The sequence below is a fragment of the Cylas formicarius genome, unplaced genomic scaffold (assembly GCF_029955315.1).
Source record: "Cylas formicarius isolate icCylForm1 unplaced genomic scaffold, icCylForm1.1 PGA_scaffold_4__25_contigs__length_36172078, whole genome shotgun sequence".
Taxonomy (NCBI): Eukaryota; Metazoa; Arthropoda; class Insecta; order Coleoptera; family Brentidae; genus Cylas; species Cylas formicarius.
In genome coordinates this window covers 35,915,049-35,942,737 of record NW_026844334.1, presented here as the reverse complement: position 1 = coordinate 35,942,737, position 27,689 = coordinate 35,915,049, and the positions used below count along the sequence as shown (strand labels likewise).

The 27,689-nt window shown below is 38.2% G+C and overlaps 3 protein-coding genes across 3 annotated transcripts; all 3 read left to right on the top strand.

The window, feature by feature from the left end:
* The first annotated feature begins 17,773 nt into the window (after window positions 1-17,773).
* On the top strand, window positions 17,774-19,270 carry LOC132701445 (uncharacterized). Its single transcript, XM_060669327.1, has one exon. It carries the CDS (start codon window positions 17,774-17,776, stop codon window positions 19,268-19,270), a length of 1,497 nt encoding a protein of 498 aa, XP_060525310.1.
* A 12-nt stretch (window positions 19,271-19,282) lies between these two features.
* On the top strand, window positions 19,283-20,131 carry LOC132701444 (uncharacterized). Its single transcript, XM_060669326.1, has one exon. It carries the CDS (start codon window positions 19,283-19,285, stop codon window positions 20,129-20,131), a length of 849 nt encoding a protein of 282 aa, XP_060525309.1.
* A 103-nt stretch (window positions 20,132-20,234) lies between these two features.
* Window positions 20,235-21,910, top strand: LOC132701443 (uncharacterized). Its single transcript, XM_060669325.1, has 2 exons — window positions 20,235-20,343; window positions 20,409-21,910. Exons 1-2 carry the CDS (start codon window positions 20,235-20,237, stop codon window positions 21,908-21,910), a joined length of 1,611 nt encoding a protein of 536 aa, XP_060525308.1.
* Window positions 21,911-27,689: the final 5,779 nt, after the last annotated feature.

Here is a 27,689-nt window from a genome sequence, read left to right as displayed (position 1 = left end):
TTGCCTCGACTAGCTTATCCCAATCGTCCTGTAATTTGGAACTCTTATTTCAAAGATCTGCTACTCCAAGATAATTGCATACGTAAGCCGTCACATATGTGATAACTTTGGGCATCTTCTAGAAGACGTTTAAAACCTTGTCCGGTTAAATCAAGATACGATGCAACTTTATGCACAGACTAGAAAAAATGTCACTTAAAGTTGTTTTGCTCAAGAACTTGCACTCATTGTATTATTTTATAAACAAATATTTTTAACAGCTTATTGATTTTAGGCCATGTCTGCTAAAGGTGCAGTAGTCTAAAACTGTTTCGAATTTATTGATGCAACAATAAAACCTATCTGTCGCTCCTCCGAAAAACAAGAACACTATTGTTCTGTACACAAAAAACCCACTTTGTAAAATATCAAGCTGTTGTGTGTTCAGATGGCATGACGGTAAGTCTTATGTAGGTTTTACGATCAGCTAGAACCAAAGGCGAAATTTTAAATCGTTTGTTTGTTCCAATGTTGGTTTGTTATTTATCGGGACCAGGTATATGGCATTAGCGCATTACCCTTTTTTAAAATATGATATTAATATGCAGCATATGTTTAGCTCCCTACTTGTTTCTTAAATTTTCATTTTTTTTAGTCATTACTTACTTAGAAGTTTTAAATGGTTCTTTAGGGATCTCGTTTTCAAAGTCTTTCTTTTTAGGGACCTAACATATTCCTGAATTATATCCCACATATTAGGCCCGAAAAGATGATTTAGGGCTACAACCTCTCGCAGCTGCACTAGGTCGCCATCACTTTTGCTACAAAAATTTATGTTTAAACCATTGACTTATTCAAATATATAACGACCATACAAAGAACCTCTTTTGATACGAAGAAATTAGATGCTGCGGGTGAACTAGATGTTTTTCCCGAATAAACAAGAAAGAACGCAGTCAAATAAAAATGTTTTAAAGTTTTAAACACAATGAAATAAAAGCAAATCTTTGTTTTCTTAATCCAAAAAGGACAATCTTTACAATTTAGGACTTTTCAGAGTAGCAACGACATGCGTCGCGTCGCGTTCTCGGTAAAATAACCTTGTTACCCAATATAACGGTTCAGAGAGTTCCAAGAGTGGGAGCGACTATCGCGCCGTTGACGCGCGTTTTCAAGTAGCGTCAATGACGTAAATAAACAGATCTGATGGCCCGGGCCACCAAATATGAAAATCTATCTCCATGCCCACCAAATATGAATTTCTTTAAAATTCTCATTGCATATATGAAACCTATCCAGAAATTACAGGTTCGTAATAAAAATACGGCAAATTATTCTAGACGAAATGTCCCGAAATGAAACTTGGAGAACTGGAATCGGTCAGTTGCCCAATGTAATACTTTGAGACCAGAAGCACTGAAAAACTTGGAAAAACAATCTATTGCCCATAATAATACTTTAATACCACTACACCATCAACAGGGTACAACATTTCCGCTATCACCGTTTTCTAATTATTAATACTAAAATAATAAGTAATATCTTCTGTTCATTTTCAAGAATTGAATATGTTGTTTTTATAATAAACACAAATAATATAACTACATATTTTTCTTTTTCCTTATAGTAATAATAATATAGTTCCGTAGTTGTGTGTGCAGCATTGTTTACAAAATTTGTCACTGTTTTCTCCAAGCAAAGGCCAACCTTTTACAATAAGTAATCAAATGTTTTAACGGAAAATCCAAGGTAGTTCCAGAATTGATCCGGATACATTCTCAATTTATAATATAAATGGTGGAATTCAGCAAACAACCTTTTTCTTTTTATTTATTGGAAGAATTCCAATTTTTTGGTTTAATCGATTTAACGTATGAAATGAAGCGTCCACTGATAAAAACAAACGAACTGCTCTCATCGACTCTACATAGATGCAGTGTGCAACGCTCCCAGTCTGGAATACCAATCGCGATGCAGCGTATATCCCTTCTACTCTGAACATTCCTTTATTCCGCCATAGGTAGCGTTGAACTTTATCGGTTAACAACGGAAACGTTATTTCTCACCAAGCGCGCAAGCGTCAAATAAAACAACGCCAAAATAAGTGGTGCAAAAAGTCCATATTGACTTTGCGTCCCCAAAATGCAGATTCGCACCACTAATGTTATTTATCTGTTCATTGAAAATAAAAAACCCACGCCAACATTCTACGTATCTAATACATCGTTACCTAATTGTTTCAATATCTGCGTGGTTCAGCGTTCAAGTCGGCGCTCAATGTCGGACGGGTGCCCGGCTCGATCCAACGCCAAAAAATACGAGTCATTATGGTGGGTTGGCAGGTTGCGAGAGGGTTTTGGGTTGAGAGAGGGGTGAGGGTTGCGGGAGGGAGTGAGGATTGGGCGAACTGGTGGTGCTGAGAGGAGCATTGGATGATGCCACTCGCAGCTCTCTTGTATGCTGAACCGACTCTTTGACTTGTATAAAAAATTGACATATACAAAGTTTATTGATTTTTCTTCTGTTTACGGTTTATCTATTAACGCATATATAAAGTTTACAAAATTGAGTTGATTGTTTGCGTTTTCACCTTCTCCGTGTTAATCGAGTGATTGAAATTAGATAAATTTATTCACAACCACAATGTTTGATTTTGGGACACGAATTTAAACATAATTCCTTCTGACTATTCAATTTATTTTCGTTACGTTATTTTTTCCTGTTAACAACAATAGTTTGCAAAAATCAAACGATTTATTTCATTTAATATAAATGAAATTAACGTTTAAAAATATTGAAAACTCCAGCAACATTTGCGTACACGTTCTAATTTATATAAAAATATTCTTCACAATTTACCCTAAGATATGTATTAGTTTCATGTACTACATTACTTTACCTGCACCGTACGCGCATTTTGAATTCTGACAAGTAGGTTCTTTGGCGAGCGCTGTGATGTAACAAGTGCAGTAAACGGCATTTGAGTCACGAGTTTATTTGGCACGAGCGGAGCTAGTGTTTAATAAACGAGTGACTTAAAAAGTTATCCAAACGTGATGCATACTATACGTTTTTTACGACCGTCAGTTTTGGGTACATTTTTGCAAAACAACACGAATACATTCACTGACATGACTGTCAGAATTGACAAACATCCAGTTACTCTCAAACCCGAACTGTTCGAGGTGGCTTAGATTCGTGGGACGCGGAACTCAGTGGTAAAGTGAATCTTTCCGCAAGCTAGATCGATTTATAATTAGGTCTTTTACAGAATAGAGTAGAAAAACAAGTTTATACAAGTTTACTTTTTACTTTTTTTCTAGTTTACTTTTTTATGGATAAAATAGCAATTTTTGAACGCGTTTTGTACAAAGAACTAATCGGGTGTGATCGCGATATTCAGTATCATTAATATTAGTGATTCACAAACTGAAATGATGCTTGGTGAATCCTTCCGAAATTTGAAGAAAAGTATAGAGAAAGGTTAAAATGTATTTTTCATGTAAAATTATCAAACAACTTAAGGCTTCAGCCTACCACCCAGCCATCAGAGCACGAAGACCGCGCAAAAATTCTGAGAAGTGCGGTGTTCATTCAAAACAATATAAAAAGTGACTAATCTTATCATACATAAAGTGTTGGTGCCCGGTAAAGAAATCTTGAAAAGCCCCTTTTCAAAGAGAGCGGTATCGGAAGGAGTACAAGAAACAAGGGCTATAAGCACTATCCGCAGTCTTCATTCAAGAAAGTGCAGATGTTCTACAAACAAAGACGTAAAGCACATGACACTGTTGTCTTCAGATCCGTTTATTACTAATTTAAGACCTCAACCAAAAAAGAAAATTATTCCCATTAGTGACGAGGCAAAAGAACTGATATTGTGAACTAATACTACAAAGTATCTGACCAAATTGTTACATAATATAAAATCAGAGGCTGATTTAGTTACCTTGTCGTAACTTTACGAAAAATATCTTTTTCATTTCATATTTCATAATATTTTCTATACTCTGCTTTCTTCGTAAACTTGTGAGAGTAAGTTCAGTTAATTGATAGTTTATTATTGTAAAAATTACATTTACAAAAATTTCTAAAATGATTAGGTTCGGGTTTAAGGTTATTTTTTTCTTATATTTAAAAATAAATAAATAAATAAAATAATCCATTTGCTGTTTAAAAAAGTCGGAATATCTCATTTTGTTGCACGTTCTAATTTATTTTAAGATATTATTTTTTTTATAAGTTTATAAGTTCGAACTGGATCCAGGTAGTCAATGTTAACATAAAAATAAATAACATAATAAAAAAATAAATGCATTTTCGATTGCTCGTCTATTTATTCCTATAGAGTTATTCTTGCAATTAACATAGATGGTCCTTTAATTATTAAAAGGTACCAAAAGCAATAACCTCTGAAAATTTGTCAAAAAATCGTTAAATTGCATCCAGAATTAATTATTAAAATGAATAGTTTTATGTTGTTTTATTGAAATTAACATTTAAAAATATATAGTTTATTTTATATTATATACACATAATTATAATTCATAGATTTTAGTTGTAACTAGATTTTTTTCCAATATTAAATAATATACAGGCTGTTCCCTATGAAAAAATACTCCCTTTTAAAATGCATTTCCCTCACTGTACTGTCAGTGTTACTTGTTGCAATAAAATTGATTTGCCCCATTTCATTTTTCAAAGAAACTTCCGCAGGCTTACTGTAATGCTTTTTATAAAACTTCTGGATTCCTCCTGCGTCGGTTTTTGCTTAGTCGAAATGGCTGACGTTTCGCCAATCATCCTGTTGGTTTCTTCAGAGCTTCACTGAAACTCAACAGGATGATTGGCGAAACGTCAGCAATTTCGACTAAGCAAAAACCGGCGCAGGAGGAATTCAGAAGTTTTGTAAAAAGCATTGCCCCATTTCGCCGCTTTAGTTGTGGCTCTTAGTATTAACGGCTATTACTTTTCGAGGTTCATTCCGTTCCGAATACGAAGTTCTGGAGAATTGTATAATTTATCACAATATAATGGTATAAATAAAATTAATTTATCAAATCACCAAAATGCTGCGAAATTATTGAAATGGTCTAATTCAGAATCAAATGGCAAACCACAAACACTTTGTCATTAAATGGTCCACCGACGATTCGGATCATAATTTTAATAACATTTCAAAGCGCATATGAATTCAAAAGAGATTCTGGTCAGTAATCTGCATTGACAAAAATAATGTTTGGAAAGGGTCAATAAATTGTCCTTTGAATGGTGATTACAATTTGTCGTGCAATTTAGTGAATAATTTCCGAGAAAATTTAGTTGCATTAGTAAACGACATTCAATTGTAGTTATTTTGTATAACAATTGCAACATTAGTAAGTTAGTAATATCTAAACATTTATTTAGAATTTCTGTTTGTTTCTTAATGCGAAAAAGTCATAAAATGTAAATTTTTGTTTATTAACTAGGCAAGCATCCTGTACTTTTAATTAATTATTAAATAATTAATTAATATTTTAATTCTACGAACTCTATATAAGAGAGGATTAGAAAAATTTGATTTTCCCCAGTTTTAATTGATGTTAGACAATTTTCTACGGCTTGATGTAAATTAATAGAACCAAATTTTAAAAGATTCCATATGGGAAAAATTTCAAGATATGATTCGCTCTGCGAACACCATTTTTAACATAAAATGTTAAATCTCTCAGAAACAGTGAAACTTAGGTTTAAAATATAAAATTTCAAATAAGAAAGTTGGCACAGCATGTGCCACATCTTGAAACTTTTAATGGCCGGACTGCCCTGGCCAACATCATCTTAAACCCAAAATTTTAAAAGGTTTGCTACTTATATTTTTTCTATAACAATTTTCGGTGGGACAGTCTGTATTTCATTAATAAACAAAGATTTGTCGCAGTTAGGTAATTTCCTGCAATCCCCTTTTTAATCCAAATGTTGCCGAATATGAGCAAACAAACATTTGCAAATTTGTCATTATAACTGTAAAATTTGTAAATTAATTTTGCACATTTTTGGGACAAAAAAGTCTGGCTGCGAGCCGTGAAGTGTTAATCTATGCTGGCAATTATTCGAAGCTGGCACTAGGTAGGATTACAGAGTATAATTTAATATTAATCCCGGGGCTTTAGCCTGCAATTTGTATCCTACCAAAACGCAATACTCTGTTTGGGTGATTTTAAATAACGTTTTCATTGCATTAACAAGAGTTGCGTTGAACACATATGCATAGGGTTCGACTGTGTAAATGAAACTTTCTTCTTTAAGCAAGCTGAAATCTACAACAACTGATCACATTTTTCGAATTCTCATATCATCTTTCACATGTACAGGGTGATACCTATCGGTCTACTCCTGGAACAATTTTAAACAGAAATGTCTGGATTTTTTTTTTTTAATATAGTGTAATGAAGTTACCAGATTGAAGACTAACTCGCTTGATATTAGGGATACCACTACCATTCAAATTGGGTAAAAGGATAAATAAAATTAGTTGTTTCGTTTGAATGACGTGTTTTTATATCGATATAAAGGGACTTCCTAATTTGACAGTCGATGCCAGATAGCTATAATCCGAATACGAAGTAGCAAAATATTGCTTGTTTGAAAGATGCAGGAAGAACATCGAATGCTTAATCCGCAAAAGACACGTAGGAATACCCATCAATTATTGTTTTCACAAACGAATAGCTTAATTTTATTAAAGAGCACGCAAAAGAATATTTTTTATTAACCCGTGAGTATCTTATTGAATATTTTTTCATCGTTATCGGCTCCTATTTATTGCATTTACCAGCTAAGGTAAAAGTTGACGTGTATGAAATCAAATGTATTTAAATTATATGAATGACAACATTGTCAACTTTATCTTTCAAACCAGTACCTTTCCAAAGTATTTTTGGCTTTTTTTCCATCTGGAACCTGAAACTTACTTACATTATTACACTATACCGCATTAATTATGGACCGCTCTGTATAGAGTTTTTCTAAGAAACTTCCACATAAAACAAAAATTTTCTAACACTTAGTTTTTCCACAATAATCTTCTTCCAGTATTTTTTTAATAAACGTTAAATGTATTTATTTAAAACTTCAAAAATTGCCAAGAAAGGTCAAATACCTACTGTCGTTTTGAAATATCTATTCCTATTTAACATTTATTGGTGGCTTCTATTAACGTATACAAAGGTACCGAAAAAATATAAAATACTTGCTAATCCCTAAAAAAATTAAAACTTTATGCCCATATTTGATGAGCCTATTTGAATCCTTTCGAACAGGGGATTGTGGGAAAATGGCTAATAGCTAGACCACTCGCTTGTTGCCAGAACTCAAATCTTCTAGTTCCACCTCTGTATACATTCTGCATTCCTCAAATTAATCTCTAATCTCACACCGACGCCGAAGTACGGAACGGCGGACGCGAACTGCGTACCGAGCGTAGTGGTCCGAGTTTAATCGGTCGCGATAATTTCCCTGGTTCTTATTTTCCTCTCGTCGGAAAACAAGTTTTCCGGCCATTTTCCTCCGTTGAACGAGCGAGACAGGAAGGCGACGAAGCTGCGAAGGCGAATTGAGTAACCTTCCAAACGGCACCAGCCGGATCGACGGAACCGCCTGGTCTGCAGGTAGGATCCACTGCGTTTTAGTCTTTCCTGTACGTTTTTCCGAATAGCTAAATTTCGGGTTACAGTTTGCTTCGAAGGTTTATAAATATTTAATCGGGATTTAACTCTCCTCACAACATTTTTCATAGTTTCTGCATTCACATTTTAGCCCTTCGAGCCGGATGAAGGCTTTTCTTTAAATCATTGGGAATATTTATTATTGGGTCTATCGTTGTCACCAATCTGCTTCAGGGTCGCATTATAGTTAAATAAATATTAAAATATTCTGGTGATGAAATTGTCTGTACGGAACGTATGCAAATATCGAAGCGACGAGATATAAAGTTTTAAGAGTAATGAAAAGATTTAACTAAATAGAAAAAAAATCAGGTCTGTGTTTAAAAAAGTTGATTTGATGATGGCCAGAAGCCAACAGGTTAGATTCAATATTTAATCATACTGAGTTATAGAGCAGAAAAAATGGTCATAAAAATGTGTTTTTCAATTTCAACTTTTCAAAATGCAACACGGCATTTTATTTAGCATCAAATTCCTCGACTTTGCTTCCATTTGACAGACACTGTATCTCTTACGCATTCTGAAATTCCCTGTACAGCGTATTTGAATTGACTTGTGCCATAAACGTTTTTATATCACTGCTTTTGTAGTATGCAAAATTTTTTATAAGAGAAGGGCAATATAAAATGGTTTAAGAAACAAAAAAAAAATGAAAATATTAGAAACACAATGCCACATGGGTTATATTAACAAATAATCTTGGAAATAGACCTCTCTCTACGATAGTTAATTTTGCCACCCTGTATGTCCAGCCTACAAATATTTGTGTAAAAACTTATTTTGTAAAGTTGAGAATTAAAATTTTTAAGAAGAAATGGTAAGAACTTCCGATATTACCATGTATAGTTCCACCAAGTTTGTCTGCTCCTTGCATATTGATCATAAAACCGCTTAAATTGTTGTTCTATATTTGGTGTAAAATAAATTTTAAAAAATATTTCTACCGTCTATCTCTGTAGGGTGGCTCGCTATGGCATATTATCTCTGTACCTGTAAAAGAAATAAAAGAAATTAAAGAAAAGATTTGTTTCAATTTACTTATACATACTTTTAAAATATTCTATTCTTATATATACAACATGTTTTCAAATTCGCGGACAAATAATGATAATTGTAATATAAATAACAATAATATTAAATATAGTTTTTTACTCAGAAAATTAATTTAACAAACATATTTGTATAAGTTATTTAATAAAATGTAATGAAGGCAATTTAGAACTGATCAAAGTGCAGCCCCAAAAGCATGTATAATCGGAAAAAAGAACAAAAGATGTCCGCAAAATTATATATCTGGTAATAAGAACTAAGTTTTAGAATACTAATGTTAGATTTTGAAAGAACCCCAGAAGCGATAGAGGAAAATAAAAATAAAGAAACATAAGAATTTAAATGCGTATTAACAATTAAGACATAATTCATAATAATAAATGACAATGGACAAGTCAAGGTACAAAGAAAAAAATACATATAAAAAAATATATAAAATGCGGCAATTTAATAGGTATAAAATAAACATAGATACATAATTTCAAAAGTACATTAATTGTATGTGAAATGCTCGCACACTCTACGTCCCCAAAAAATAATAAATAAATTAACTTGGGTCATAAACTACCTCTCGCAACTCTGAAAGAAGACTGCATATTCAGGTGATTTTTTATGACATTATGTGTGGTAGCTTATAGCCGAATAACATAGTGCATAATACGCACCTAAAAGAGCATAATAAGTGCTGTTTCAACGTGATCAACCCAGTTGAAGTTGCCATTTTAAATAACTTCCAAAAACTTCACAGTCTTTTCGGGTGAAAAAACCTGTTGCTGATTTATTTTTAGTCCGAAATTTTTAATTCCTGGTGTAGAAGGCTTATGAAAATAGACGCAAATGGTGACTTATTCAACATCAACCTATTTCTGAGTTATCCATATGGCATAATTCCTCGGCTGCTAATGCCGATATAATGATCGATGTATCATCAGCAAACAAGAACACCTTATTTTAATTACAACACCCAGTGTACTGACAGATTTTTTTATTCTTCGTACATTTCTCCGACTGAAACCTTATGTTATGCAGGGTGTCCAATTAGAACGCACGTAAACATATTGTCCTTGAAATAAAAAAAAAGTTAGTGCTAAGCTAAGAAAAACTCAAATCTTTTTTCTTAAAGGCTGCTCCTCTATCTCTACAAAAAAAAGTGGCGGGCGTGTTTAAATATTTCTTAAATAAATGTCCATATCTGCAAAATTCGTGTAATTAAATTTGAAGAAGTTAAAAAAGGCTATCAATCACTAGGAGGAGTTTTTTTAAAATAATCGCATCAACAATTATTTTATGAAAAAAGAAAAAATATAATTAATATGAGTTTTCTTTCACATCGTTAGATAGTCAAGTAAGGGCCAACTAAATATATGAAAACAAACTATCTTTATCCTAATATAATATAAAAATTAAAGAAATTATCGCTCCAAAAAAATTTCAAATTTTAGGTTGGAATAAAAATATTAGGATACAATTTTCACTGAGTTGTTGGGCCTTTATTTGATTACCTAATGTTATAAGAAAATCATATCGTTGCATTTATTCATTTTCCAGGGAATTATTTTTTTGCGATTTTTGCGACAGCGATTTTAGCTCCGCTTCCTCAAACACTATATAAGCAGGTACAGAGTAGAATGCGATTCAGTTTCAGTTAAGCTCTGAAGACGCCAACGGGATGTTTGGCGAAACCTCAGCCAGTTCGATTCAACTGCCATATGCAACTGTTGTACTATTTTTCTACTCTCTTTTGTAAAATTTACCTAATTTACACCGATCTAGCGTGCGAATATTGTCATTTTATCACGTCAGTTTTGTTCGGACATTTCCGGGATTCTACCGCATGAGTTTTAATAATAATAATAATAATAATCAACTTTATTTCACATTGTGTCATAAATACATTAAATAAAAATGATATACCAAACACAAAGGAAATCGGCGTCAAAAAAGGAAAAAGCACTAGATATTGTTACAAATTTTAATTACATCGTACTAATTAAACAATTATTTAAATATTCCAGAAAAAATCTTTTATGGAGTAAGGTTCTAACTCTATCAATAACTTTTTTATTGTGTGTTTAAAGATTTTTAGATTTGCAATTGTTTTTACCTCATTTCGTAATTTATTATAAGTAGATATAGTACCGATATAAGAAGCAAAAACCGCACATAACCTCAATTTCCTAAAACCCTCGCAGCGGGGCCCCCCCACGCGTGGCGGTCCGGCCCGTCCTAGTGTCCCCCCTGGCTACCAGAGTGCGCTCCGCCCCCCACCCACCTTGTGTAGCGATCGTTCGCCATTCGCCGTGGTCTTCGTAGCTCCGGTTCGCGAAAACCAAACGTACCTTGTAATTTAAATACGGCTTATCTGCGGTAGCGTTATTCGACAATGTCACGCTAAAAGTTTGTAGCTTGCCGATTCCGTTGACCTGAGCGAGTTGCATACGCGTCTACGTATCGTGCCAAATGCATCGATTATTATGATTTTTGAAACAAACGAATGCTTAAATCACATCGTTAGGTTTATGTATATAGAAAACGTTTTGTACCACAGCCGACAACAAAACAAAGTGAGCACTTAAGAAAACCATGTTTCTAGCCCGAATGAAACTATCCTAGATCGCGGTAACTGCTTTTATAACACTCAAACAATAATGACGGAGGTGCCGGACCGTCGATATGCATTTTGCTATCCGGTCTGTTATAGTGAACAAAGCAGGTCAAATGAGTTTGCAATTCAAAATTGTTGCGATGTCGTACTGGTAATTTATGCCACATATTTAACAAATCGTGCGGTCTCACATGCTCCAAGAAATGTTGCACAGGAATCAATTCAAGTTGTTCGGTATCCAAGCTTCTAAAATCGTCGAAGAAAACTATCTTCTTATTCATTGTTGTGAAAGATCGATAACTTTCTTAACAAATCCCTAATTTGTTTAAAGACACTCTCGTTGGGACAATTAATTCCGACAAGACTCAAGTTTATTTCACCGACCCTCGTTAATTTATTCAAAAATTCGTTGTATTCGTAATACGTTTTCTCTTTGAAAAAATACAAATGTCCGTTGGTGTATCGAAACGCGCCCGACAAATCGTCGGGCAGACCCGGAAACAGTTCCGTAGTAAAACCGGGTTCACTCGCACTCAAAGAACACTCGTTTATTTCTGCATAGTAGCGTTTACCGTAAAATATATACGTTCCACCACCATACGTATTAAAAATGGCGTTCACTGTTTTACCCGCAGGCACACCCAGTTGCTGGACGCTTTTTCGGTCGCCCACTATCGTGAAACTCGGGAAGTGAAGTAGATAAAACGAATCACCGGTGACAACCAAAAGTTGTCCGTTGGGTCTTTGGTAGATATGCGAAATAGGAGCGTAAATAGGGACATAATCTGATATCATTTTAGGTTCCATGTAGACTTTATCACCTAATCTTATTATCCAAACACATTTGTCGTAAAACAGATACATATGATGGTTAGACGTAACCAAAAATATGGATGGATTTACGTGACACAAATCTGGTACTTTTGTTTCTTTTTTCCCTATCGGAGGTTTCGTAGTTGTAGTAGTAGTTGTTGTTGTCGGAGTTGTTACGCGGGCGGTGGTTGCGGTTTTTTTAAGACCTGCAATATCGTCGTATGACAATGTCTTAGAATTTAAGCTATACCAAGGGTACATAATGGCATTGCGATCGTTGCTGTGGACCAAACCCAACGTATGTCCAATTTCTTGGAACAACACAGTAAACAAGCTCGTATTTCCTCCGGGCGCAGGCACTTCTAAACCGTAGTACCAATCTTCGGATTTATCCAAATGAACTTCCACGCACTCTTGTTGTTGATTGGAAAAAATTGCATGTCCTAATATGTTACCCCTTCCGTTGAAAGCAAAAGGACAGGATTCGTTCCCTTTACATCTTATGCTTTGTCTGTGGGTAGTATATTTGTCAGACATCAAAATCATAATATCCGGCCCTGAGTAATTTAAGAAAAAATTTAAATTTGATTCATCACTCCATATTTTAAAAACCTCAGCTGCCAGCACTTTCAACTCTTGATAGTGACTGGGCGGTACTTGAATATACCAATTTAAATCCGTTTTCTGCCATCGCGAAACAGTCGTGAAGGCATTTTCTATTACACCACATCGGGGTTTATTTATTAGTTCGACGGTTTCGTTATTAAGGGTACCATCAACCGGTAAATTATAGAAATCCTGAAAATCCATTAGGGCATGTTGCAGACTCGACGCATTGATCTGCGTTAAAGATTCGTTGTCGTTAGGTGAAAGGAAACCGAATTTTTGTAAATATTCAATCACACCTTCCTCGGGCAGCGCGGCGACTATCGCAGACACGTCCGAACGAGTAGTAAAGACAGCGTGGGCTCTCATCTCGTTCAAGGTCAGTAAAATACTAAAATATATTCGGTTCCTAGCTAATCTTTTATAGGTAAAATAACAAAGACAAGTGATGAACCAAACGCTTTTAGTCGCTATTTTGAGTGCGATGACGCAGAATACTACTCGAGAAATGGAACGAAAAAAGAATTATACTTCAATAGATTACAGTTTCGCAGTTTGTATTCATATCATAGCATTAGCGTGCTTTATTTTTACGTGTAAATGTATTATTAATTTTTTGAATTGAAATAAAAAGTCTTATTTAAATAAAAAAAAAGTTTTATTTCATACAGGGATCCTTGAATACAATCAATCTTCTTCTCTCTCAGTCTTCCTCCGGAGTGAAACATGCAATGGGCGTGATCCGGTTGAAATTTCGGAGGATTCAACCAATTATCATCGTCGAATTTCTCCACGTTAATGACTCTGCACGCGACATCCGCCCGATCAATTTTCGACATTAAAAATTCCATTTTTGATCTTCCTCTCAAGTCAGCATTTTCTATCAGTAGTGCGATCAACGTATCAATGTCGGAATATTGAACAAAACCAGAGCTGTATTTGAGACCGTGATGATATTGTTCGAGCCAGCGTACCGTTCTTTTTTCTGCACTGGTCAACGTGCAATATTCACGAGGCGGTTTCAAAACGTAATGACTAATTTGACATTGTAAACAGTCATTTCTTTGACGACAAATCCATCTTCTAACTGGAAGCCTTGAATATCTACCGCAACGATGCGCATTTTTAATATGACTGTTAAGATTAGGTTCATCCGGCGGTATTTATGTTAGATTTCGAACAATCTCGCTGAGCGGTAGTTGTTCCACGATACAATCGTGAATGATGACGCAATAGGCACGTGTATTCGCGGGAAATCCCTTTTTTGCTTCGATGTCTAACTTTACGTCGACAGTGCTGGATTTTACACTGTCGTTTCTTCGAGAACAGTCGATGACGAAAACCGCGCAGTTTTTGAAAGCTATATAGTCAAGCAACGCAGTTTTTTCCTCACATCCATTATAACTGGGGTAGAAATCCGTATAATTGTGATGCGCTTCAACGAAGTCATTCTTTTCAAAATATAATCGTAAACGTTCGTGAAGGTAATATTCTCCGTTTAGTGTTAATCTTATAGCCGTTACGTCGACGTGATCGAAAATCGTAGCATTTTTCGCTTCATTGTCATTGTCATCGATTTGTTTGAAAAGCGACTATTACGTATCGGGGGCTTTCGATAGCCGCGCACATCTTGACAGACCAAATTTATTTTGTAGATCCCGCGGTTAGGGCAGGATATTCATGAAGTTCCCATCGTCAATAGGGTATCAATATGGGTTGATCTAATCTAATCGATTTCAGCAGAGCCAATTTGATTTCGTCGTTTGGATATATGTGCTTGACCCTAAGATCGACGCTATCAATTTTTAATTCCGCCGACATATTTGGAAAAAACAACTAAGTCCAAAATTCTCGATTCATCAATAAACGAGGATACAAAGAAGAAACTTATTCCGAGGGAAAAATCGAGTCGTTGCCCAAAATTCTACGGGCTCCCAAAGATCCATAAGGACGGGGTTCCCCTGCGTCCAATCGTAAGCGCCTTTAACTCACCATTATGCAAGCTGGAAAAACATCTGGCCAGTGCACTTCAGCCTATAGTGGAAAAGGCAGATTCCTATGTTAAAAACTCAGAACATTTCACTCAGATTTTAGGTTCTCTCAGGATGGACAAGGACGACATTATGGCAAGTTTCGATGTCAAATCCCTCTACCCCAGTATTCCAGTAGAAGAGGCACTCTTGCTTATAGAAGAAAACGAAGATCTTTCGCCATACATAATGGATCTGTCAAGACATTGCCTGAAAAACGCTTACTTTATGCACAACGGGAAAATTTACCGACAAATAGATGGAGCAGCAATGGGATCATCTCTCTCACCTGTGATTGCCAACCTCTTCATGATTTACTTCGAAAAGAAAGCAATAGAGAAGGCAAATCTGAAGCCAAAACTATGGACAAGATACGTTGATGACGTATTTGTTGTATGGTCTTTTGGCAAGGAGGAGCTTTTGAAATTCCTAGATCATCTGAATTCCATTCACCCAAGGATTCAATTTACAATAGAACTTGAAGAGGATAACAGTCTGCCCTTTTTAGATGTGCACATCACAAGGACCGAAGATGGACACTGGAACACACTGTCTATAGATATCTGAACGCTAAATCTCATCACCACCCATCACAGATACAAGCAGTGGCAAATACATTAATTGCTCGGTCCTTCAGGCTCACAAACGAGAGGAACAGAGATAAAGAACTGAAGAAAATTAGTACCTGTCTTCGACAAAACGGATACCAAAGGCGCACCATCAGCAAGGCAATCAGTAAACAACAACAGCCGCAGCAGAGAGTGCAGGACGAGACCCAACGAAGATCGATCGCTGTCCTGCCATACATCAAGGGGGTTACTGACAAAATCGGCCGAATATTACGGAAACACGACATATCAACGGCATACAAACCTGACCATACCATCGGAGCAATACTAAGAAACCCAAAACAAAAAATTAATCTGGAAAACCAAGGAGTATACAGTGTAGCATGCGGATCGTGCAGCCTGACGTATGTGGGACAGACCAACAGAAGGATTTCAGCCAGGCTCGAGGAACATCGTTTAGCCATAAGAAACAAACAAACAACATCTGCTTTGTTTCAGCACCAACATCAGACAGGCCATAAAATTGATTTCGGCACTTGCAAACAAATAGCTAATATTCCTGATTTTAGGACTAGGATTATACGAGAGTCCATCGAAATAGAAAAGTCCGGACACCTCAATACGAGAGACGACGCTCTGCATTTATCCAACACGTGGAGAACGATAATCAAACAGCAGAGCGATGCGCAGCAGCCAACGGGGACATCGCAACTAAGATCGGGCGAAATTAACAACGCGACAATTCAGGGGGCGGAGCCACCTCCCCCCACGCACAAGCAGCACCGTTACCATCTCCGGCGCAGAGTATAAATACCGCACGCACCGCCGATAACCTCCCAGTGTTCGAAGTGTTTTCGGAGCGCGAGCATTGAAGATGCCAAGTGAGATTTTGGCGAAACGTCAGCAGGATTCCAGTCGGATGCAGGATTTGCAGGATTCCAGTCGGATGCAGGATTCCAGCGATTCAACGAGCGATATCCCGGAATATAGTGTCATCATATATATATATATATATATATATATATATATATATATATATATATATATATATATATATATATATATTGTTAAGGGTTGAATAACATTTTTCGGTAACTTCATAATTTTTTTGTTTTGGGTTAACTTTTTATTTTCGCGCTGTGTATACAACACCCCCACCATACCCAACCTTGGTTAAGCCGCGCGAAAAGACAGACTTGCGTGAACGTCCGTAGTGCGAACCACGAAAAACCAAGCTCTCTTCTGTGACCGGTTCGCGAGAACCCCGCGCTGTGTTGTGGTCCTTACCACCCCAACCCTCCAGAAAATACCCCTAAGAAGACCCGGCCGGGCAGACGACGACGCGGGAAACCATTAAGGTGGGTGATTAACCGTTTCGGGTGTTGTATGTCCTACCGTTTTCTTGCCGCTCTTTCTCGTTTAAATTTTGAGGGTGATTTACAACCACCTTCCCCCAACCCTTTACATATTGGTCCTTCTCCCCAAATCAGAATCAGTCTTTTGGATTTTTATAGTCATTCACAAACTTTAGCAATTTAAATACATGTTCGCTATCGTGAACAGGTTAGCAAAAAACGTGTAAAGTTTGGAGCGCAAAAAAGCGGTTTCATAAAAAGTGTTTACCGTCGTTTCGAATTGCGGCCGTCTTTTTATTTGATTCGTTCTAAGCATATTTTCTGCGTGTTCAAATTCTTCTTCCTTTTAATTTACGTGGGTTCTTTGTTTCGAGACTTAGGTGTGCATTTGTTTACAAAACGATTTACAATGTCGGAAATGGATAAATTTATTGCTAAGCGAGATTTAACACTTAGACGCTTTAACGATATATTGTCAGCGGGTCAGAAAGCTCGCGTTGAACCCGATGATGATGAAATTTTATGCAAATTCCAGTGCATGGTGGAGGATTTGCCGAGTTTAGTTAGCACTTTTGAGTCCTTGCAATTGGAAGTAATCTCCTTAGCGAATGATTCGGAAAGAGATCGACAGTTTGCGGTTCAAGATCACTTTGATCAGTTGCATTATTTAGTTCGATCTATTGCCAAGCGATTATTTGAGAAAGTGGAACCTAAGGTAGGCTCTCCGGTACCATCTGTAGTTGGTCGAGAGTCGCAAAGAAATAGTAATCTCCGACTCCCCCGTATTATCATTCCGAAATTTGATGGCGATTTGAAAAATTGGCCTACATTTTTTGATATGTTTAACACGTTGATCCATAATAATTCTTCCCTTTCAAACATTGAAAAATTTCAATTTTTAGTGTCTTATTTGGAAAAGGATGCTCTCAGTGTCGTGAAGAACTTGCCAATTAAGGATGCCAATTATAGTATAGCTTACAATGCCCTCGTGAAGCGTTATCAAAACGATCGATTGTTGTTAACCGATTATTGGCTGTCGATCTTTCGGGCTCCGACTATGAAGAGTGACTCGGTTGTTGAACTGAGGAGATTGCTTTCAACATTTTCAGAGAATCTTGCAGCTATCGATAAATTCGATATCGACTTGTGGGATTTTACAAAATTCAATTTGCTTTTAGAGAAACTCGACTCGACTCTCAAGACGAGGTTCGAACTCAAATTTTGTGATAAAGATATCCCAACTTTTCAAGATTTATGTGATTTTTTGGAACAGAATTGTAAAGCTTTAGAAAACTCTTTAGTTACCTCAAGAGGTATTACCCCTACCAAGAGGCTTGACGTTTCGAAGCGAGTTTCAACCGATACACGTAGACCCACATCTATGATAGCGACGTCTACCCCTCCGAGTGCTGATGTGAGTTGCACCAGTAAGTGTTTATACTACCATCCTCTGACAGAGTGTGATTCCTTCCTATCTCTTGAGCCCCCTCAAAGGCATGTGTTCATCAAGCAACACCGTCTGTGCTTTAATTGCTTCGCGAGATCCCATGGTGTTGGAAGATGCCCCTCCAAGATTAATTGTCGTGTATGTGGCAAGCGCCACCATACTTTAGTGCATTTTGGAAATGCTACTACCCCCTCCCCGTCGAATGAAACTCCCCCTGCTCCCGGCAACCAGGAAGGTACTATCCCTAGTCCGGTGACCATGATGACCAATCTCTCCTCTCAAAAGGTCGTGCTCTTTGCCACTTGCTTGGTGTCCGTTTCGGATAAATCTGGCAGACTTGTTACTTATCGTGCACTGTTGGATTCAGCTAGTCAAGCCAGTTTTGTGACAGATTCCTTTGCGAAGAAATTGGAGCTTCCAAGGTCTCTCTCTCCGACACCAATTCAAGCCCTCAACCAAATGTCGACGTCTGCGTTAGGGAAGGTTGCCCTGAGCGTGACCCCCTCCCAAAGAAAATCCCCTGCTCTCCATATAGAGGCTTTAGTTATTCCATCTATTTGTGATAAGGTACCCTACCATGTGATTGATAAGCAGAATCTAAAACATCTCAGGTCCCTACCCTTGGCTGATCCCCACTTCTGTGAACCCAACGAAATAGACGTGCTTTTAGGGGCAGAGGTTTACGGAGATATTTGTTTGCCTGGATTTAGAAAAGGACAGAACGGTGGCCCAGGCGCTTTTCGGACCATCTTCGGATGGGTTGTCCTAGGAAAAGTGAATTTTTTAGAACCATCTTCTCCCTTTAGTTTTTATACCACTGTGAGTACTGCTGTTGATGTTTCTTTGAAGAGATTTTGGGAACTCGAGTCCGTCCCTTCAAAGACCTTTATGTCTCCTGAAGGCAAATTGTGTGAGGAGATCTTTCTCTCTACCCATTCCCGTGCCCCTTCAGGTAGATACGTCGTATCCTTACCCTTTAAGGATAAACACCCTTCACTTGGTGAATCTTACCCTCAAGCCCTTAGGCGATTCCAGTTGTTAGAGGCGCGTTTGGCCAAGAACCCAACTTTGCGATTAGACTACAACGAGTTCTTGAGAGATTATTGAGAACAAGGTCACATGGCACTCGTTAGCGACCTGCCCCCCTCTCCCCAAGTTTACTACATTCCTCATCACATCGTCTGCAAGCCACATAGCGAACCCCTTAAATTGCGTGTTGTGTTTGATGCTTCAGCCAAAACTTCCAACGGACGGTCTCTGAACGATCTTCTATTTACGGGTCCCAAGCTCCAACCCGACATTGGAGCCATTTTGCTCATCTGTCGACTGTACCGTGTGGTTTTCACCACCGATATTCGTCAGATGTATCGTCAAATCCTAGTGAGTGACGCCGACCACCTCTTCCAGCGGATTCTGTGGCGTTTTGATCCCCGCGAAGCAGTGCGAGAGTACGTCTTGTCAACGGTGGTCTATGGCCTAAGTTGTAGCCCATACCTGGCTATTCGCGTGTTGCGTCAGCTTGCTAGGGACGAAGGAGCGCGTTACCCGTTAGCAGCCCGTCTCCTAGATTGCCAAACCTACATCGACGACATTATCGGAGTAACAGACTCGTTGGAGGAAGCCCGTGAGTTGAGGGATCAATTAGTGTCGCTGCTAAAATTGGGTGGTTTCGAGTTGCGCAAATGGGCGAGCAACTCCCCCGAGTTATTGAGTTCACTCCCCGCTTCATATCATCAACCCGTTTCCCTATGCGGAGACGACAATCCCAGTTTAAAGGTGTTGGGATTGCAGTGGTGTTCCTTACGGGATGTGTTCTCCTACCGCATCCAAGTAGTGGATAGGACGTGCACAAAAAGGAATATTTTGTCGCAAGTAGTCCAAATATACGATCCCCTAGATTTTTTATCCCCGGTCGTGTTGACTGCCAAAATTCTCCTACAGAGGCTTTGGTCCCAGGGCGTCGATTGAGATGCACCTCCCCCCCGCGACATATTCGAAGATTGGAGTTCGTTTTCGTCTCAGCTGGACAGTCTTTCTGGGCTGACAATCCCTCGTCGGGTACTGCCTAGCAATGGCGTCCAGGTGGAGGCGCACGGATTTTGTGACGCTTCGGAGCGCGGATACGGTGCAGCCGTGTATCTGCGAAGCGTCAGAAAGGGCCATATCTCTGTCACCCTTCTGTGTGCAAAGAATCGGGTAGCGCCTTTGAAGCGAGTGTCGATCCCCCGTCTGGAGTTGTGCTCAGCGTTACTGCTCGCCCAACTCGTAGATTTCGTCCGATCCAGTATGGCCTCTGAGTTGACTATCACGAGAGTATTCGCCTGGAGTGACTCCAAAATTGCGTTGTCTTGGATAAAGTCCTCCCCCCAGAGATGGAAAACTTTTGTGGCCAATCGCGTGTCCCTCATTCAGGACATCATTTCCCCCCGTTCCTGGCATCACGTCGCCGGTTCATCCAACCCTGCTGACTGCGCATCCCGAGGGCTTTTCGCCGAGCAAATATTAATTCACTCCTCTTGGTTCTGTGGTCCCCCTTGGTTGCGTCTTCCGGTGGAAGAGTGGCCCACCTTCGACTTCACCCCCGGAGACGATGTGGAACTGGAACGTAAACCAGTGTTGACATGTGTGTCCACCCCTTTAGTTGACTCGCTCGGAGAACTGTTAACCCGTTTCTCGTCGTTACGAAAAATTGAGAGGATCCTGGCTTATTGTTGTAGGTTTCTAAATAATTGTCGTACCCCCATTCCCAAGCGAGCGCTTGATAATTTGTCTTTTGCGGACACGTACCACGCCCGCACGTTGCTCACAGAATACGTCCAACGTGAGGTGTTCGCCGGTTTGATGAAGTGTCTTCGAAACGGTAAACTGTGCCCCAAACCTTTACGCTCCCTAGCGCTCTTTATCGACGAGCACGGTCTCATTCGAGTCGGTGGCAGACTCCGAGGTTCTGCGTTGTCTTTCGACGCAAAACATCCTCTTCTACTACCTCGAAACCATCGCTTTACCGAACTCGTGATCGAAAAGTTCCATAAGGAAAATTGCCACCCGGGCCCCCAATCGTTGTTGTACCAGATTTCACAACAATTCTGGATTTTGTCCGCCCGCAGAGCAATTCGTCACACCCTATCGCAGTGTTACCGATGCTTCCGTGTCCAACCTTCTTGTGTACAGCCATTCATGGCTGATTTACCCCCCGTTCGTGTATCGCAAGTCAAGCCATTCGCGCATACCGGTGTCGACTTCGCCGGTCCAATTTCCATTACCCTTTCGCGAAGGCGCGGCGCTAAGATTCAGAAGGCTTACATTTGCCTATTGGTTTGCATGGCTACCAAAGCCATCCATTTGGAATTGGCTTCTGAACTCAGCTCAGATGCATTCTTGGCCGCTTTTCGGCGCTTTGTCGCTCGCCGCGGGCGTTGCACTGACATGTATAGTGATCAGGTTAGAAATTTTGTCGGTGCTAACCGGTTGTTGGTACAGTATTGCCAGCAGTCCGCCGAACAGTGTGAGGTGCGCTGGCACTTCAACCCACCCTCCAGTCCTCACTTTGGAGGTCTTTGGGAGGCCGACGTCAAGTCGGTAAAGACCCATTTGTTTCGTGTGATAGGCTCTCAAATCCTGACTTTCGAGGAAATGTCGACAGTGTTAACTCAGGTGGAATCCATACTGAATTCCCGCCCATTATGTAGCTGGGCATTTTCTGACCCTGGAGCCCCTATCTGCCCCTCCCGACGACACTTTAGCTAATCTGAACACTAACAGACTTACTCGTTGGCAGCTCGTGCAGTAGTTGCATCAGCACTTCTGGGACAGATGGCATCGGGAATACCTCCACCAGCTGCAGCAACGGCACAAGTGGAACACCACGACTAACCCCCCAAAAGTTGGTCAGTTGGTTTTAATTAAGGCGAGAACCTCCCCCCGTTAAAGTGGCTTCTGGGCCCCATCACGCGCTTGTAAATATGGGGATTGAGTACATAAATTTATAAAAATATAATGGACTTATATTTCAACGCATGGCACATCACCAGAAATAGTTCGACTTTCAAACAGATTTAGCCTTGGTCTGTCGGTTAACGCGTCTGACTAGAAATCAGATTCACCATGGCAGCGTAGGTTCGAAACCTACCCACTGCAAACGACCATTTGTTTTGCTTGAAATATAATTTTTGTAATTAGCAGCTCAGTCCAGAAAATTTTGTCAATTATGGGGATTGAGTGCATACATTTAAAACAATATAATGCCATTATATTTCAAATGGCACATCACCAGAAATAGTTCTACTTTCCAACAGATTTAGCCCTGGTCTGTCAGTTAAGGCGTCTGAATAGAAATCAGATTCTCTATGGCAGCGTAATTTCGAAACTGCAAACCGCCATTGTTTTGCTTGAAATATATAATTTTTAATTAACAGATCAGCCCAGAAATTTTTCTCAAATATGGGGATTTTGTACATAAATTTATAAAAATATAATGGACTTATATTTCAACGCATGGCACATTATCGACTTTCAAACAGATTTAGCCTTGGTCTGTCGGTTAAGGCGTCTGACTAGAAATCAGATTCTCCATGGCAGCGTAGGTTCGAAACCTACCTCCTGCAAACGGCCATTGTTTTGCTTGAAATATATAATTTTTAATTAACAGATCAGCCCAGAAATTTTTCTCAAATATGGGGATTTAGTACATAAATTTATAAAAATATAATTTACTTACATTTCAACGCATGGCACATCACCAGAATTAGTTCGACTTTCAAACAGATTTAGCCTTGGTCTGTCCGTTAAGGCGTCTGACTAGAAATCAGATTCAACATGGCAGCGTAGGTTCGAAACCTACCTACTGCAAACGACCATTTGTTTTGCTTGAAATATAATTTTTGTAATTAGCAGCTCAGTCCAGAAAATTTTGTCAATTATGGGGATTGAGTGCATATATTTAAAACAATACAATGCCCTTAAATTTCAAATGGCACATCACCAGAAATAGTTCGACTTTGAAACAGATTTAGCCCTGGTCTGTCGGTCACGGCTTCTGACTAGAAATCAGATTCTCCATGGCATCGTAGGTTCGAAACCTACCTACTGCAAACGGCCATTGCTTTGCTTGAAATATATATTTTTTAATTAACAGCTCAGCCCAGAAATTTTTCTTAAATATGGGGATTGAGTACATAAATTTATAAAAATATAATGGACTTATATTTCAACGCATGGCACATCACCAGAAATAGTTCGACTTTCAAACAGATTTAGCCTTGGTCTGTCGGTTAAGGCGTCTGACTAGAAATCAGATTCACCATGGCAGCGTAGGTTCGAAACCTACCTACTGCAAACGACCATTTGTTTTGCTTGAAATATAATTTTTATAATTAGCAGCTCAGTCCAGAAAATTTTGTCAATTATGGGGATTGAGTGCATACATTTAAAACAATATAATGCCCTTATATTTCAAATGGCACATCACCAGAAATAGTTCTACTTTCCAACAGATTTAGCCCTGGACTGTCAGTTAAGGCGTCTTACTAGAAATCAGATTCTCTATGGCAGCGTAATTTCGAAACCTACCTACCTAGCCAGAAATTTTTCTCAAATATGGGGATTGAGTACATAAATTTATAAATATATAATGGACTTATATTTCAACACATGGCACATCATCAGAAATAGTTCGACTTTCAAACAGATTTAGCCCTGGTCTGTCGGTTAAGGCGTCTGACTAGAAATCAAATTCTCTATGGCAGCGTAGGTTCGAAACCTACCTACTGCAAACGGCCACTGTTTTTTTTTAAATATATAATTTTTAGTTAACAGCTCAGCGCAGAATTTTTTTTCAAATATGGGGATTGAGTACATAAATTTATAAAAATATAATTTACTTATATCTCAAGGCATGGCACATCAACAGATTTAGCCCTGGTCTGTCGGTTAAGGCGTCTGACTAGAAATCAGATTCTCCATGGCAGCGTAGGTTCGAAACCTACCTACTGCAAACGGCCATTGTTTTGCTTGAAATATATAATTTTTAATTAACAGCTCAGCCCAGGAATTTTTTTCGAAATATGGGGATTGAGTACATAAATTTATAAAAATATAATTTACTTATATTTCAAGGCATGGCACATCACCAGAAATAGTTCTACTTTCAAACAGATTTAGCCCTGGTCTGTCGGTTAAGGCGTCTGACTAGAAATCAGATTCTCCGGCTTGGACACACGGAAAAATCAGCAGTGGCAGAACATGCTTTTTACAAAGGTGACCATCGTATCATGTTCAAAGACACGCAGGTACTGGACAAAACACCACATTTTTATCCACGTCTTATCAGAGAAGCTATTGAAATTCAAAAACATAAAAATAATTTCAATAGAAAAGAAGAAGGTCTCAATATCAGTAAAACATGGACTCAGGTCATCAACAAAACAACGTGTTTACCCAGACAAGCTCAACCCAAGCCCGCCACCGAAGTCACGCCCACTACAGCGCGCTTAAATACGGCAGATCTTCCAGTCAACCAACCAGTCATCGGAGAGCAGTACGGAAGAACACTTCGACCGTTACCGCATCGCCGCTCTTGAAAATGTCTTCCGCAGTTGTAGACGAAACGTCGAGTTTAATCTCGGGACCACGGCTCAAAAGCCCGGAAATATTTAGTAATGTAGTTTCTGGTCGTGAAAGCATAACATCTTTGATGACCATTATTTTGCTTGAAATATAATTTTTGTAATTAGCAGCTCAGTCCAGAAAATTTTGTCAATTATGGGGATTGAGTGCATAAATTTTTAACAATGTATTGCCCTTATATTTCAAATGGCACATCACCAGAAATAGTTCGACTTTCAAACAGATTTAGCCTGGGTCTGTCGGTTACGGCGTCTGACTATAAATCAGATTCTTAATTAGCATAAGTTCGAAACCTACCTACTGCAAACGACCATTTATTAGCTTGAAATATAATTTTCGTAAATAGCAGCTTATCCCAGAAAATTTTGTCAATTATGGGCATTGAGTTCATAAATTTAAAACAATATAATCCCTTATATTTCGAATGGCACATCACCAGAAATAGTTCTACTTTCAAACAGATTTAGCCCTGGTCTGTCGGTCAAGGCGTCTGACTAGAAATCAGATTCTCTATGGCAGCGTAGGTTCGAAACCTACCTACTGCAAACGACCATTGTTTTGCTTGAAATATATAGTTTTTACTTAACAGATCAGATCAGAAATTTTTCTCAAATATGGGGATTGAGTACATAAATTTATAAAAATATAATTTACTTATATTTCAACGCATGGCACATCACAAGAAATAGTTCGCCTTTCATACAGATTTAGCCTGGGTGTGTCGGTTAAGGCGTCTGACTAGAAATCAGATTCACCATGGCAGCATAGGTTCGAAACCTACCCACTGCAAACGGCCATTGTTTTGCTTGAAATATATATTTTTTAATTAACAGCTCAGCCCAGAAATTTTTCTTAAATATGGGGATTGAGTACATAAATTTATAAAAATATAATGGACTTATATTTCAACGCATGGCACATCACCAGAAATAGTTCGACTTTCAAACAGATTTAGCCCTGGTCTGTCGGTTAAGGCGTCTGACTAGAAATCAGATTCTCCATGGCAGCGTAGGTACGAAACCTACCTGCTGCAAACGACCATTTGTTTTGCTTGAAATATAATTTTTGTAATTAGCAGCTCAGTCCAGAAAATTTTGTCAATTATGTGGATTGAGTGCTTACATTTAAAACAATATAATGCCCTTATATTTCAAATGGCACATCACCAGAAATAGTTCTACTTTCCAACAGATTTAGCCCTGGTCTGTCAGTTAAGGCGTCTGACTAGAAATCCGATTCTCTATGGAAGCGTAATTTCGAAACCTACCTACTGCAAACGGAAATTGTTTTGCTTGAAATATAAATTTTTTAATTAACAGCTCAGCCCAGAAATTTTTCTCAAATATGGGGATTGAGTACATAAATTTATAAAAATATAATTTACTTATATTTCAACGCATGGCACATCACCAGAAATAGTTCTACTTTCAAACACATTTAGCCCTGGTCTGTCGGTTAAGGCTTCTGACTAGAAATCAGATTCTCTATGGCAGCGTAGGTTCGAAACCTACTTGCTGCAAACGACCATTGTTTTGCTTGAAATATAATTTTTGTAATTAGCAGCTCAGCCAAGAAAATTTTGTCAATTATGGGGATTGAGTGCATAAATTTTTAACAATGTATTGCCCTTATATTTCAAATGGCACATCACCAGAAATAGTTCTACTTTCAAACAGATTTAGCCCTGGTCTGTCGGTTAAGGCTTCTGACTAGAAATCAGATTCTCTATGGCAGCGTAGGTTCGAAACCTACTTGCTGCAAACGACCATTGTTTTGATTGAAATATAATTTTTGTAATTAGCAGCTCAGCCAAGAAAATTTTGTCAATTATGGGGATTGAGTGCATAAATTTTTAACAATGTATTGCCCTTATATTTCAAATGGCACATCACCAGAAATAGTTCTACTTTCAAACAGATTTAACCCTGGTCTGTCGGTTAAGGTGTCTGACTAGAAATCAGATTCTCTATGGCAGCGTAGGTTCGAAACCTTCTTGTTGCAAACGACCATTGGTTGGCTTGAAATATAATTTTTGTAGTTAGCAGCTCAGCCAAGAAAATTTTGTCAATTATAGGGATTGAGTGCATAAATTTATAACAATATAATGCCCTTATATTTCAAATGGCACATTACGAGAAATAGTTCTACTTTCAAACAGATTTAGCCTTGGTCTGTCGGTTAAGGCATCTGACTTAAAATCAGAATCTCTATGGCAGCGTAGGTTCGAAACCTACCTACTGCAAACGGCCATTGTTTTGCTTGAAATATATAATTTTTAATTAACAGAGCAGCAAAGAAATTTTTCTCAAATATGGGGATTGATTACATAAATTTATAAAAATATAATTTACTTATATTTCAACGCATGGCACATCACAAGAGATAGTTCGACTTTCAAACAGATTTAGCCTTGGTGTGTCGGTTAAGGCATCTGACTTAAAATCAGAATCTCTATGTCAGCGTAGGTTCGAAACCTACCTACTGCAAACGGCCATTGTTTTGCTTGAAATATATAATTTTTAATTAACAGATCAGCCCAGAAATTTTTCTCAAATATGGGGATTTAATACATAAATTTATAAAAATATAATTTACTTATATTTCAACGCATGGCACATCACCAGAATTAGTTCGACTTTCAAACAGATTTAGCCTTGGTCTGTCGGTTAAGGCGTCTGACTAGAAATCAGATTCACCATGGCAGCGTAGGTTCGAAACCTACCTACTGCAAACGACCATTTGTTTTGCTTGAAACATAATTTTTGTAATTAGCAGCTCAGTCCAGAAACTTTTGTCAATTATGGGGATTGAGTGCATACATTTAAAACAATATAATGCCCTTATAGTTCGACTTTCAAACAGATTTAGCCCTGGTCTGTCGGTCACGGCTTCTGACTAGAAA